This window comes from Pipra filicauda, unplaced genomic scaffold, assembly GCF_003945595.2.
Source record: "Pipra filicauda isolate LSUMZ 115617 unplaced genomic scaffold, ASM394559v2 scaffold153_size1761393_pilon, whole genome shotgun sequence".
In the NCBI taxonomy this organism is placed as follows: Eukaryota; Metazoa; Chordata; class Aves; order Passeriformes; family Pipridae; genus Pipra; species Pipra filicauda.
The window spans coordinates 1,164,008-1,179,225 of record NW_024104029.1 but is presented as its reverse complement, the minus strand read 5'-3'; the positions used below and the strand labels follow the sequence as shown (position 1 = coordinate 1,179,225).

General features: G+C 41.8%; 1 protein-coding gene across 16 annotated transcripts in view; it reads right to left on the bottom strand.

Annotated features, from left to right (window-relative positions):
* Positions 1–14,878, bottom strand: part of SLIT2 (slit guidance ligand 2) — a 266,811-nt gene extending 251,933 nt beyond the window's left edge. For all 16 annotated transcript variants that reach the window (XM_039379040.1, XM_039379041.1, XM_039379037.1 and 13 more), the window contains exons 1-3: positions 13,412–14,878; positions 11,576–11,647; positions 10,364–10,435 (exon numbers count right to left, since the gene is read on the bottom strand). In XM_039379040.1, coding sequence (XP_039234974.1) covers positions 10,364–10,435; positions 11,576–11,647; positions 13,412–13,587 — 320 coding nt within the window. In that variant the 5' untranslated portion in view covers positions 13,588–14,878. The remainder of the gene's footprint in view (positions 1–10,363; positions 10,436–11,575; positions 11,648–13,411) is intronic.
* Between the last annotated feature and the right edge of the window lie 340 nt (positions 14,879–15,218).

The following is a 15,218-nucleotide window of genomic DNA, read 5'->3' as shown; positions in this document are numbered from 1 at the left end:
GTTGGTCACTACTCTTCTTAATTCTACCTATGGCACTAAAAAGCCTGAAAAACAAAGTAAAAGCTAGGAAACTACAGGCTGGGAAGCTCCAGTTCAATGCTTGGGAACGTGACAGAGCAAAAGAGAAGCTATTTCTGTTCTAGACACACTAAGAACAAGATGATGACTGGGGGTAGTCAGCATAGATTTACAACAGGGAAAATTATGCCTGACTAACCTGATAGCCTCCTACAATGCATAAAGAACTTGGCAGATGAGGGGAAGGCAGTAGGTGTTGTTCATCTTGACTTCAGTAAAGCTTCTGACATTGTCATTCATAATGGTTGTCCTCATAGACAAACTGATAAAAGTACAGGCGACAAAAGCTGATGGTGAGGTGGATTGAAAATTAGCTGAAGCGCCAAGTTCAAAGGGCTGTGATCAGGGGCTCAAAGTCCATCTGGAGAACAGTCACTAGTGATGTACCCCAGGGGTCAGTACTGGAACCAGTACTGTTCAAAATTTCATCAACAATCTGGAAGATGGGACACCGTGCACCCTCAGCATGTTTGCAGATGATGCAGAACTGGAAAGAATGACTGATACACAAGGTGTGTGCACTGCCTGTCAGAGAGACTCAGGTTGGAGAACTGTTCTAAAAGGAAACTTGTGAAGATCAACAAAAGAGCAATGCAAAGCTCTGCACTTGGAGAAGACTAACACCATACACCAGCACACACTGGAGAACCAGCAGTTGGAAATCAGCTTTACAGAGAAAGACCTGGGGTCCAGGTGAATAAGATATTGAACTGGAGTCAGCAAAGGCCACGCACCAAAGGCCAACAGCATCCTGGGCTGTAATAGTAAGAGTGTTGCCAGCAGGTCAAGGCAGGTAGTCTTTCCCTACAATCAGCGCTAGGGAGGCACCTGGAGAGATGTGCCCAGTGCTGGCCTCCCCATTACAAGAGAGACATGGACATACTGGAGCAAGTCCAGGGAAGGACCACCAAGATTAGTAAGGAGGTAGACTGAAGCACACTGGGAGAAGTTGAGAGAGTTGGGACTCTTTAGCCTGAGGAGGAGAAGGCTCAGATGTGGGAGCCCACTCTCAGAGATATCTCAATGCATATAAATACTTTGTGTGTATAAATAAGTGATGCACTTCCTTCCCAAGCAAGGAAGACTGAGCCGGACTCTTCTCAGAGGTGCACAGGGAAAGAACAAGAGGCAATGGGCACAAATCAAAGTACAGGAAAATTGCACTTAGACCTAAGAAAATTGTTTGACTGCAAGGGTAGTCAAACACTGGATTAGGTTGCCCAGAAAGGCTGTAGATTATCCGTCATTGGGAGATGTTCAAAATTCAACTGAAAACAGCCCTCGGCCACCTGCTCTGATTGACCTTGTATTAATCTGTGGCGTGGGACTGGACAATCTTCAGAGACTTCTTCAAACCTCCACAATCTCATGAGGCTAATTTATTGGATTTTATTCTATAAAGTACACCACAAATAAGGAAACAGAAGTTATAAAACCTCCATGGAGCAATATAGGTTCAAGTATCAGATGAAACAAAGATGATCTTTGACAACACCTGGGATCACTTCCAAGCCAAAAAAAAAAAAAAAAAAAAACAGGGAAAAAAAAAGGCAAAGAAAGAGGGAAGGGGAAGCCACTCTATTATATGGAATTTAACTAGAGTTTGAACAGATTCTTTAGAAACACGAGAAAGGCCTGGGGATAGTCCTGATAGGCTTGTAACTGTCTTTCTGGCACCGAGCTACCGCAGTAAGTTTTCACTCAAGTATTTTTCTATCGCACCTGTACAGACGTCCTGCCAAAACAAAGCCAGAAAGGCTGGTGTTCCTTAAAAAAATTAAGGGAGACTTTGCCACATTGTTTTTGATTATCGGTCTAGACTATTATTAAAGACAAGCCAGCACAATGCACTACATATTATGAAGGAGAATAAAACATTTCTTCTGATGAAGTTTCAACCAGACTCCTCATAGTAAATGAGGTAATATAACACTATGAGTCACTGAAGCTGCAGCCAGATTCCTCATACATTTTTGGAGTTTAACTGTAAAATTCCAGATAGAAGTGTGGTTTCTGCTATTAAAATAAGGAGCATCTTTGATGTTCTTTCACATATTCTATATTAAAATGATAATAACTCAATTTTCACCTGTGGCCATCTAAAATTAAATCAGTTTTAAAAAAACTGAACTGTCTCTGCAACAAATAAATATGATTTTTATAGACTAAAACTAAAATTTATAGCATTGAATTTAATATCAGTGCTCTGTAGAATCAATTTAAAATAGCTTCCAAACACAAAACACCATTTGAAACAAAAACACTGGCACAGTTCTGCAGATTCAGATTTGGTTTCACCATTTTGCAACAGTGCAAATTACCCATTTCAGAGGAAACAAGAAACAAGAGCATCCAGCAAACAATGTCACAAAGGATGAGCGCAAAACAGATGTGGGAAAAATAAACAGCCTTCCTGCCCTGGAATTCGTAAAAAGGTCTGCAAAGAGCAAACAGGACTTCTCACTGCAATTTGACTTCTAGACCTATAAAAGGAGTCCCATGAGAAAAGACAGTCAGATGAATAAAAAATACTAAAAATAATAGCAGGCATTGAAAAGGTTTTTAGAAGAAAATTGCTCTTGGACTTATAGTTTTATCAAACATTTTGTAGTATTCTGTCATCAAAATGTAGCTATCTTCTGATTTTTTTTAAATTCCATTAGAATATTGCATCTTTTTAAATACTGTCTTCAAAGACGGCCTTTGTGTATTTCTGATTCAACAGACATTTTTAGAGAAGATATTTGAAGCTGCTTTGACAAAAGTCTGCTAATATAGAATAATTACTGTAGTATTTTTTATTTTTTTTTTAACTATAAATAGAGGTGCCCCAGTACAATTCACGTAAGATAGTCCCACATTCCCTTGGTAAGTGATTAGCACTGCAGGCTTCAGTCTCCTGCTTGTTCCAAGATGAGGAATGTGCTATGCTTTGCCCTTAACTATGTAGGATTAGCTAAGAGAAGGATTTTTCACATCCATGATTAACAAGGAATAACTGTTCACCCCTTCAGGGCTGTTCAAAAACAGGTATTCGTTACCTGAACTCATTATTCTTCTACTACCGATCACACACAAGAGTGAAGGCATTAACTCTTCAAATGCTCATGTATTCAGACTGATGCCAGACAGATAATTAAGTATCAATGCTATGGGGGGAGGAAGTCATAACATCGAGCAGTCTTAAAAAACAAGCACATGCATAACCCCCTGAGTTGTAGGCAGTCTGAATTAGACTTTCCTGTCTGCAGCAGTCAAAACTCTTCAGAATGTACCCCAACTTAAAAAAATTAGTTCTCAGATTCAGTAAGGAACTTTCACACCAAAAAAAAGACCAATATTCAGTGAGAAAAGAAACTGGAGAATAATTTCAAGCTAAAGAGCTAAGAACTTATTCTAAGAGCTCAGTACAACTTCTGTACTATAACACAAGATCTTACGACCAAAAAACTGATTTCATTGACACTATATACAATCAAGCACAAGATGAAATGCTGTTCATTTATTGGCTGTGCTTTTAACTATGATAGTGATATAAATTATTCCTGGAATAGTAGTGGTGACTCCACTGCTAATATGGCATTTTTCATCAGGGGTCCTAAGATTCCACAATAGCCTTTACACTTCACACCTAAGTGTCTGTAAACCAGAAAAAAAAAAATCAAATTCTGCTTCAGCTAAAACTGCAAAACTGCACCATAAAAACAGATGACATTTGGCATTTTTTCCAGAAGTCTCTGCCCCTGAATTTTGATCATATAGCTTCATAGAAGTAAAATCTACTGTTTCTTACGCTTCTCTTCTGTAACTGAAATGACTATATACTATCAGAGATTCAAAACCCAGAAAGACAAAGTTCAGCCCAAACTAATTATTCTGGGATTAATTTATTGATACAGTTCACATTTAAAGAATCATGAAAATCCTACTATTCCTCTTTTATAAGTTAGTTGGAATTTATATTTTGTCATTAAAGCTAGTCAAGTAATTGGAATAAAACTGCAGTCTCATGCTACATATCAATACATAATAAAAAGTTAGCATATAGGTTTATTTTAATCTCTGAACAGTATGTTTTATCCCATCAGTGATACAGTAAGTCTGCACCCTAAGAAAGAAGATACACATAATATAGTGCAGCTCTTTTCTAGACTAGGCAGAAAGAGCAGTACTAGTTCATAGTCTATTTTGAAGCAGCTGTTAATTCCCTCAATAAATGCCCAGGCCTAATGGACACTATTGCCCAAGATAAACTGTATTTGTTTTTATCCCAGATGGACTGTTTTATTTCTTAGTCCATCCTGCTATGCATGACTTTGCAAGATGAGATGCTCCATAAAACACCGTACATTCAGAGATCATGGTAACTCCTAAGTCACTTTTGATTCTACCATTTCAAAACCTACTAATGCAGCGTAATAGTTTACTACATTTATCTGAAAGAGCTCAAATGGATAACTCTAACCCTGTAATATGTGAAATACAGCTAAACCCCACTTTATTTTATTGAATCCTATTTAATATTTTTAACAAGATCAACTCCTATTTATTGAGGTTATAATTAAGCCCTTGCTGCAGAAACTGCAAGCACAGCAGTTTCACATAAAAATTTATATCCAGAAATCCAAGTAGTTTGTTTTCTAACTAGAAAGAACTTTTCCTTGAAACTATTTAGTCGAAATATACTTTTCTTTCTGTGCTGTGACACATCTGTAAATTTCAAATTGTTCGTATGTACCATGAACAAAACCATAGTGACTTTCAGTACTACTCAAACACTCATAAGTACACACCTAAGTAAATGCTCCCATCATGTTAACTTTTATTAACTTGTTTGAATGTATTTGTGGATATGGAGCCCAAATAAATAGCAAGTACAGACAATTCCTCAGTTTGACAATTTAGAATTGTGTTGTAAAAATTTAGAAAAAAGAATGAACGGTTACAAAACATTTAGTTCTTGAAATATTTCTTGCCACATCATTCAGTAATGCATTGTAAGAAACAAGAAAATACAACATCAATAATTTCGGTTTAAAAGCTATTTCATGTACCAACTTGATGTTCAACCTTACAGCATTCTTTTCTTGACCTCCTGATTTCAACTTATTCACACCATGCAGCTCAGGGGAGCTGGTTTTTGGGGAGGTACGGGCAGGAGGGGAGATTTTGCTTAGATACTAACTCAGAGATTGCAGTTGTTTCTGTGAGAGTAATGTTTTATCTACACACTACAGCAGAAATACATTTCATGGGGGTTGGTGGCCTTCTTTTTGTTTGTTTGTTTGGGGGTTGGTTTTGTTTCTTTTTAGTTTGGCTTCAAGTAACAACAGGTAACACTTTAGAACTATTAAGATCATAAACTGACATTTTAGAAATAAATTTTATTAGTCAAGTATCAAAAGTGTAGGGTCTTGGCCTGGAAACTTTTTAGGCCACACAAGCAACCTTTCTCACAGGAGTAATCAGTAGGACTACTCATGCAAACCAAATTATTCACATGGTAAATGTCTGCAGAATCAGACTCCAAATTAGCATTTTAGGGGCATACTGTTGCCTCAATGGATTATTCACAGATACAGAAAAAAAAAATGTGGGTAGTTTTCAAACAATTGCTGTAAACTCTTCCTATCCTGACATGTTTTTTCCATGTTTAGCATAGTTTTAGAATGATAACAGCTGGAATCCCAACTACTAGACCCAAAAAAATATTAGGAAAGATTATGACAAAAACATTCCTGTCAGCCAAAAAAAATTTTTTTTTTAAATGAAAAGGTAACTGCTCTTCTTTTTAAACAAGAGTATAGTCAGCCCTCAAAATCTGACTACACTGTATTTCTGGAGTACAAAGAACTGTACAGAAATTTTAGATTTAAGTAGCTTATAACAGAAGTGGTACAGTCTACAGCAGCTGTCTTCAACCAAGTTTTATACTTCCCTCCAGATGGCAATGACTTGTAAAAACACTGGGATATTTTGAGCAGTATCGGCAACACCACAGAAGGAGGTGGCCTTGGGGATAACAACGGCCTACATTTATTAAAAATAATTTTTAAAGCTATGTCTAATAGTTTTCAGAAAGTGGAGATGTACAGTTTATCTTGCTATCTTAAGAGACTATTTCAAACTATTATAAACATCACACCCAAGACGACAGTTTTATGAAGAAAGAAGAAACAAGTGTTTAATTCCACATTCTCATAAGGAATCGTTTCAAAAAGTTTTGTCTCCCATAATAAGTAGTGGTCTCTGGAAATCCATAAATGTTGTCAAAATCCTCCATACCTAGATCCTTTTTGTTTCCCTGACATGAAGCAGATATATATATATACACATACCCAACACTGATACATCACTGTGGCCTATGTCAGAGGCTCACGCAACATAACAGGTCATATCCCAATCCCTTCCCTGTGGGAACTGCCATGTACTGAACATCCACATGCTCTTTAGAGGCCCTGCTCAGGTACATGGGCTCATACAAGTAACTAGTTAACATAGAAACTCTTGCAGATGTTAAATACAGGACAGTCAAGATCATAATTAATCCAAGAGTTTTTGGTACTGCTTTGGGATGTATTCAAAGGTATAAGCTGTCCCAACTGAACTTCAACACCTACAGCCCATTTTTCTATCAAAGAGGGTTGGTTATTTCAGCAGACAGAGCATCTACACAACACAACAGACCATGTGATTCTTCCATTCAAGATACAGGCAATGAGAAAGCCATATTCGTGGCAGACTCACTGGTTCAGGCAGTATTGCACCAAACTGGTTTGCACTGGAGCCTTAAGATTTCAGCCCTTAAAGCACTTCAGGACTGCAGGAGACTGGGACTAAGTAAACAGTGCAGTGTATACCCATTTATTTGACTGAAGACTTCTCACAGAAGTATCCAACTAAAAGGCTTACAGGAAAATCACCTTAGCCAGGGTTTCTCCAGCTACTAAGTTCCCACAGACCTATAACTTACTAAGTTGCTAGTTTCCACCTTATTTTCCCTCCCAGTTCTTACGTAGCATGCATATTTATACAATCATTAATTGCAAACTGAACATTTTTACTTTAACACAGGGCTGCTGTAATAAGAATCAGTTGTTACAGCAGTATTTATTGTACCTTTCAGTTCCATTGCACTTCTACAATTACTCTGGTATGACACAAATTCCCATTGTGAAGCATATTAGGTCTAAATAGCTTTGTGTACATACTACCACATCTACCTTGTATACTAGAGATTTGTTACTGTTTTGGCAAACTACAGGAGAAACCATCTGAGAGAGGTATATACACAGATTTAATCAAATCATATTCCTAAGCAGTTCCTCTCTTCTGAAGAGAAGGTTGAGAGTTTCTTCTCTCTGAGATTAATTTTGCAAAGTGCTTCAAGTCTTCCCTTTCATTAGAGAGAGCTGAGGATATTCAGCGTTTTGGATTCCAAGTTCTAAAAAGGAGTATACAACAAGTAACTCACTGACGAACCAAACAGTTCCCTGGAAATCAGAGTAATTGGTCTAAAAAAAAAAAATTGTAACTGAAATTCCAGTTAAAAGGGAAAAAAACACCAAAAACCAAAAAAACCACCACTTCGGTTAGAGAGATGGGTATTTTTTTCCCCAAAGGGCCACTACAGTGAAAGTCTGTTTTCACATTAAAGAAAGTACTGAAGTACGGGAAATATATTTTAAAATTCAGTTTGTACACTAGCACAGGATATTTCAACATAAGAAATATTAAACGTAAACAATCTGATAAACCAAATTGAGTTCATTTAAATTGTAGTAAGGTTCTCTTACACCTTCCGCTGGCATGCTAAAAGGTCTGTGTCAGGTATTCTTTGACAGCAGTTTGGCACTTTACATTTAGAGTGAAAACGTGACACCCTACACTTACACATTGAAAAAAAAAATAAAAAGCTTTAAAGTGCTTGCTATTTAATGTATAAAAGAAAATACTTGAAGGAAGTGCTCACAGGTTTCCTGAGAAATCATTTTGGATTTCAGAATCCCAAGGAGATGAATTGGCTGTCAGATAACAATGCGCCTTCATCAGATGGACTTGGCAGTTGTAAACAAGAAGAATTTTCTCAGCTTTTCCTCACAAATATGAAATATTTGCTCTTAGCCAACAGCTGGGGCGGTTTAAAGACATCCTGCATATATATTCAAATTACAAGTCACCCACACACCTAACACTGACTGAATTCCAGCAAATTAAAGAAACTGACAAGTGTTGGAGCAGATACAAAATAATTCTGAAGACAAAACACAATCTGACTTCATAGGTCTAAATAACTAAATTTTCAAATGTCAGTTTGCCTGCTGAATAGTGAAGAAAAATAACTCACAAAAGTAGCCGTAATTTCTCTTCAGAACTAGTGTCTTACGTAAATGGAAAATATCTACCGCTGTCCAGTTATCACAGAAAAACCAAAGAAAAAAACCAGAAAATGTAACGGCAAAATACAAGTACATCAGACAAATCAGTTTTACTACTGAAGTTCATTTTTCTCTAGTATTACAATTCTATAGTTCAAAAATATTACCAGTAAGTGCCTTGAAAGTATGACAAGTTTAAAAGTTTTTCGAAATTTGTTAATAAGTCAGATAGCAAGATCTTACTTCGATATAATCAAGAAATAAGGCTGACTATAAACTGTTTTAAGACTTTGCAAGCATTTGGTATCTCAGTGTCAAACCAGATTCACAGTGAAAGCACGAGTCTTCTAATGTTTATTAATGTTTCATGTACATGTACTTACTTTTGCAATATGAACTAAACGGTTGTTTATTTTTTTTATCTAGACCTTATAAACCAAATTTAGGTATGTGTATATATTATTCCAATATATACCTCAGCAGGAGAAGCTGTACTAAATCCCTATGCTTTGTACAAAGTTTAAAACACATTGTAAAAAGCATTGCATTAAGTGTTTTAATACGACTTAGAAATGCATAGTCAGGTTTTTTTTGAAGAGCAATCGATCTCATTAAAATTTATTTAAAAAAAGTTGTACTATATAATAACATTTCCATTTTTAGGTCAAAAAGTTACTTTGGTTTATTTGAAAAAATGAGGTAATTATCTCAAATACATAATATTTCAACTATTATAGAAGTATCATAATTACACTGGTGGTTACTAAGTCTCTTGAATAACTTTGTGAAAATGACCAACCAAACCATAATGGTTTGTGGGGGTTTTTGTTTTAAACACACAGCAGCTGTGGATACAAAGCAACTTTAATAAGACAAACCATGTTCAGGCCAGCGCTGCTTTTCAATGGATTAAAGTAGAAATACTTTTATGAAGTTAAAGCAGCAGCATATGAAAAACTAAACAAGAGCTCAGAGGCATTCTTAAAAAAAAGGTGATATAATGAAAATGCAGCAACTAAGATGCCTAAGAATGAAGGCACCACTCTGAAGTTCTACATGAACATACATTAATACAGTGACATTCCTGGACTTTCCTGACTCCAAACTGAAACTACGTCCAACAATCAGCATCTTGCCTTTAACAAGTCAAGTGTCCCAAGTTGTACAATACATTTTAAAAAACATTTGCATTTGAAGTGCAACAAAATAAGAAGGCACATACTGAAAATTAAGCAGCTATTATAAAAAGCTAAACTAGTTTGGGAACTACTCATTTTCTAGGTCTCACTGCAACCAAGCAGGTGTTTGTACTTCAGCTTCATCACACAAGATCCCCTCATCTCTGCTCCATCTTCTCTCCCCGCAGTACTCAATCTTTTTTTTTTAATCCAAATTCAAATAATTTTTGAAAGCTAAATTTTTCTAAGCCTTTGTAAAAGCTTTAATCATATAAAAACTGGAGTAGAATTCAATTACTGCTTTCATACTACATAACAAGACAATATTTTATAACCAGTAATTACGTCCAACAAGACATTGTATGAAACATCTAACATCTCCAAGACTAGCACCTAACACAGTATGTCCAAGCAGGCTTTTTTGGTGTATTTATGTTTTAAAAAGTCCTTGTGCATTCAAGATTCAGGTGACAATATCTGATCGTATTCAAACTATTTCTTACAGGACAATTGCAGTTTACACTTCAAATCTGGACTGTTCATGAATGCTCCCCTCCCAGCCGAGTCCCATACGTACTGCTTGAGAATTTCTTATTTCTCTTCTGTCTCAATAAGGCTAGAAGTCCCAAGTTTATAAACAAAAACTTAAAGTCTGAAGCCTGAGTACCTCAACACACAACTAATTTGACCAAAGAAAAAGTTAACACTTTTAGAACAAAAAATACTTACAGCCTCTCCAGCTCTTTTAAATCCTGGAATGCTCCTCTCTCAATAGTACTAATCTTGTTTTCCATGAGCTGACTGAAATACAGAAATTTTTATATATAAGTTTTAATATCTCTGAGATAAGTTGTTGTGTTAACAGTGGTCATTTAGAGGCAACCACATATTCATTAAAACAATACAACAGCTATCCTAGAGCAACATCCACTTTAACCTTCCGGACTCCTGTCATCAACAGTTTACATGGGCTCATATACCTAAAAGAAGGAACATAATCTTTGGTAAAAGAAACAGGAATTGATATGACATTCACTCATTTAGTTTAAGAGTCCCAAGTTAAAAAACTACACATATGCTTGCACACACATCACTGCTCTTCGGCAAGCTACAAGACTCCAGTCGAACAGTATGAAGGGGATATTAGTCTCACATGAGAATAACAAAACTAAAATATTGAATCTTGGTGTTGGGAGAAACATCAGTGAAAGACTGTACAGAGACTGTACAATAGCTCTGTTTTGTAACAAAATCCAAAATTACTACAGTGTTATATTCTATTTCAGAGAGAAATATAAAAAGGATTTTATAAGACTGTTTGCTCAAATTAAACCAGCCTTATCAAATAAGTAGCTAGATTTTGTCCTCAGAAAAAAAGAAAAGCCTACAAAATTTTAAAACCTTCAGAGTGCTTGAAACAAAACTGTTTAAAACAAACAAAAACCCACCCAAACAAAACAACCAAATAATTCCTTTCTCAAATCCACTATTAAAGTGTTTGTTTTTTGTCCAGAAACTGCAGAAAAACAATCATCGATTGGGATTTCCCTTTATGTTCAGTAAAGGAATAACTTTTTTCTTAATAAATTCCCCTATAGTTCAGGTTGAGAGCACCCATTTTCAGTGTAAACTGTAAGTTTCATAACCTTGAACTGAATTAACTCCAACCACTTTTAGCAGGTCTTACTTGTAATTCACATCAAATTAAATCCTCGAGTTCTCATAACCTCAAGGAGATATTAAAAAAATTTAGGCAAATTATATTTAAAGCAATTGCTAACTTATGCATAAGTATATAACGCATGGCAAAGGGGTTTTAAGTCCAGATGCAGTAGCACAAGAGTTAAAAACTAATAATCCATCCATCTAATGAACTGAAAAGTAACTACAAACTCTAGCACCAGTCCTATAAGATATCAATAATAGAAAGAGAAAACTTACAGAACTCGAAGATGCCTGAGACCAGCAAAGTCGGTCTTCGTGATTCTTGTGATGTTATTTCCATTAAGATCCCTAAGGAGAATAATTTATAAGCAGCAAAATTAAAACATTCAAAAGCTACTCTTAAATTGTTTTGTTTGTTTTCACAGGCACAGCATTTTCAGAAGTTAGGAGACGCAAATGAACACAACAAACCATTCCTACAACTAACACCACGTGAGTTCCTGATTTCCAAGCAACTGAACCAAGGTTTTGAATCTTGAAAGCAGTAGTTTGAAACTTTGTAACAAGAGACTCTTAAAAAGTCAATTCTGCCTCCAATTATAAAGCTCATATTTAACTTTAACAACAATCTTTAACAATAGAAGAGTCAAAACTCTCGGAAGATGGTTATAACTGCATTTAGAAAACCACTAAACCTACTACATATATATATGCTACAGTATTTATTTGGCTGTTACAAAATTAAGTGACTGAAACAAAGACAATTTTAATTTTTGAGCCACTTTCAGATTTCCTAGTATGGCTACAAATGTGGAATAGAGCTTAATTTCCTATAACAAACATTAGGTTTCAAACAAGCATAACACTGTTGGAGTAAATGACAGAAAATATGATTTTACCAAAACTTATCTCTTCACTTGCTGCACAGGAAGCTATACTGACTGCCCAATGAGAAGCATGTTCAGAAGCAATGGAAACCTGCATTTAGGCCCTAGCATTTCTGGTCATACTTCTAAACTACTTTTTCCTCTGGAGTGTATGCCTGTTTTTCATAACCTTTTGGGTTCAAGATATAAAATTCTCCCAGTTCCAATCACTACAAATAAAACCAGACTTGGCAATTCCTGAGGTAAGCCATTAGGAAGTGGTATTACATGGAAGCTACTCTAACAATTACAGCTCATTCCCAACGCAGTCAGGAAAACAAAAATGTATTTTTTTAGTGTTTTATACCACATGTGGCCAAAACACCACTGCAAAGAAACCACACAAGTCTCAGGAGAAATGTGTCCCTGATATTCTTCCTGAGTGAAATCCACCACTCCAGACGTGCGTTCATATGCCAACACTTAAATGACTTATTAGAGAGCAAGAAATAATGCGCTCACCTCTTCCACTCTCTAAGACCTCTGAAGGGCAGCCTGATATAATAAATAACCGACCACATGTAGAAAACACCCCTAGCCGCGGAGTGCGCGACAGCAGGGGAGGGATCACCGCTGTGGCACGACTTAGTGCCCTGCGAGTGCGAAGGCGGCTACCGCACCCCAGCGCGCCCTCGCCCGCCGGCAGATGCCGAGCCCCGCGAGCTCCCGCGTCACGCCGGGGCAGCGGCGGCAGCGCGTCCCCGCCCGCCCCTCCGTGCGGGAGGGAGCGCTGCGCGCCCGGGGCCTGACCGCCCGCGCCCACGGAGCCGGGCCCGGCTCTGCCTCGGGGAAGGCGAGCCGTAACAGCCAACTTTGCCGGGAAATGGGCGCCGGCGGGGGGAGAGGCCGCTCCGCCACCGCCTTGGGGCGCCTCCCGGGCCGCGGCGGTGCCCGCCCCGCCGCCCCCGCTCCCCGCGGAGGAGGGAACCGCGCTCCTCACGGCGGCTTCCCGGGATGGAAGGCAGCGGCTGGCAGCAGCGCACACCTCTCTCGCGTCTCCGCGCATCGCCGTGAAGCGGGCACGGCCAGCGGCAGGAGTAGGGAACAGAACCCCCCCCACCCAAAGAGCGTCGGGACCCCAAACCCGGCCGGCGCCGGGGTCCACCTCAGTCCGCCAGCCGGCAGGAGCCCGGAGGGGAGCCGGAGGCTGAGGAGCGGTCGCCGCCGCCCCGGCCGGGTTACTTACAGCCTCTCGGTGTTGCGCGGGATGTTCCTCGGGACGCCGCGTAGCGCCAGCCCGTGACAATCCACGGTGCTCCCCGAGCAGGAGCACTGCGCCGGGCACGGCTGCGGCGCCACTGCGCCCGCCATCGCCAGCAGCAGCCCCAGGGACAGGGTGAGCTTCCCCCAGCCGCACATCATCACCGCCCGGGCCCACCGGCCTCGGCCCCGGGGAGGCGCGGGGCGCGCCGCCCTCCTCCTCGCCGCGGGGAGCGCTCCGGCAACTTTTAGGGTGCGGAGACAGCGAAGTCCGTTCTATCCAAAGCCAAGTCAAGAAAACAACCCCGACGAAGTGAGGCGGGTGGCACCGCTCCGCGGCTGAATGCAACTTCGCTGGGCGCGGGGCCGGGCCCGGGCCGTCCCTTGCTAAGCCCGTCGGTGGCGGGGAGAGGCGGCACTTGGGATCTCGTCTTCACACACTCCCTGCGATGGCGAAGCAAACCCACAAGGCTTAGGGTGCGGCGGAGTTGGGCGAGCTACTTATCTTCCTCCTCGCCCCTTCCAAAGCCGTGACGCCCCGCTGAGCCCCCGGCGAGAGGCCGCGGAGCTCAGTCCGCCCCAGCGGCGCTCCCTGCGCGGCGGCCCGCGCAGCGCTGCAGCCGCTCCCACGCGCGTTCCCCGCCGCGGGCCGCTCACAGCCCCACGGGGGGCGGCGGCGGGGCTGACACCGCGCACACACCGCCCTGCCAGAGGCGCCTTAGCAAATCATACCCCTCTCGCAAGCATTCATCAAACTGTCTCAAGGAAGGAGGAGGGAAAGGGGGGAAGAAAAAAAAAAATCAGTCAAACACACAAGATGCTGTTGGGCTTGGCTCTCCACCCCCCGCGCCCCCTCCTGCTGTACGCTCCCAGGCCAAGTTTAGCAGGAAAGGGCTGGTCCTAGAACACGATAATAATAAGCAGCCGAGAAGTGATTCGTTGCCCTGCTGGAAGGGAGTTCATCCACGACCTTCTCCTCGGTGACAGATCACAGTTATAGATCCTCCTGTGATCCTGGGAGCACGGCGAGACAAAAATAACAAGCGATGTGCAGCGAGAGCGGGAGGGGCGGGGAGAGGGGGTGTTATTCTGCTCCCCGTGGTCTCCCGGATACCGTGGTTTTGCTGCGGCAAAGGCACCTGATGGGAAAGGTGGGAACTGCTCAGTCCTTCCACGTGAGGCCAGTTCAGCAGCTCCAGGGATTGCTGCAGTAAAGGGAGCAACTTTCCTCCTCTCCCGAAGCCCACCGAGGTTACAGCGCCTCGGGAAGGGTTGGCTCCCCTTCCCCTGCTCCCGCCGGTGCACCTGAGCTGTCGGTGCTGGTGCCGAACAGCCTGGCCCGACCCTCGGCTCCCCGGTGGCGGCGCTTCTCCGACGCGGAGGGAAGCGGCGGAGGGGGGCAGCGGGAGAACGGAGGCGACACGCCGGCTCCCTCCCTCGCACCCCGAATCTCTGCGCTTGAACAATGGGATAGCACCGCCGCTCGCAGGCCGGCCGGCTCTCCTTCCCGCCGCAAGGTGCCTGCCGCCGCCCGCCGAAAGTGCTCCCCGAGCGCGGCCGCCGGCCGAACGAGCCGCCGAGCGCTCCCCACGCGGCCGCACGGCGCCCCCGCCCGCCTCTCCCGGTACGGCGCCCCTCGCCCCGCTCCCACGGAGCCGGGAGCGCCCCACGCGCCACCCTATATAGGGCCGGCCTGGCCGCGCCCCCCCGGCCCCGCCCGCAGCGCCCCGCGCCGCGCTCACTGGCTGCGCCGCCGCCCGCCCCGGCCCGGCCCCGGCCCGGCCAACGCGGGG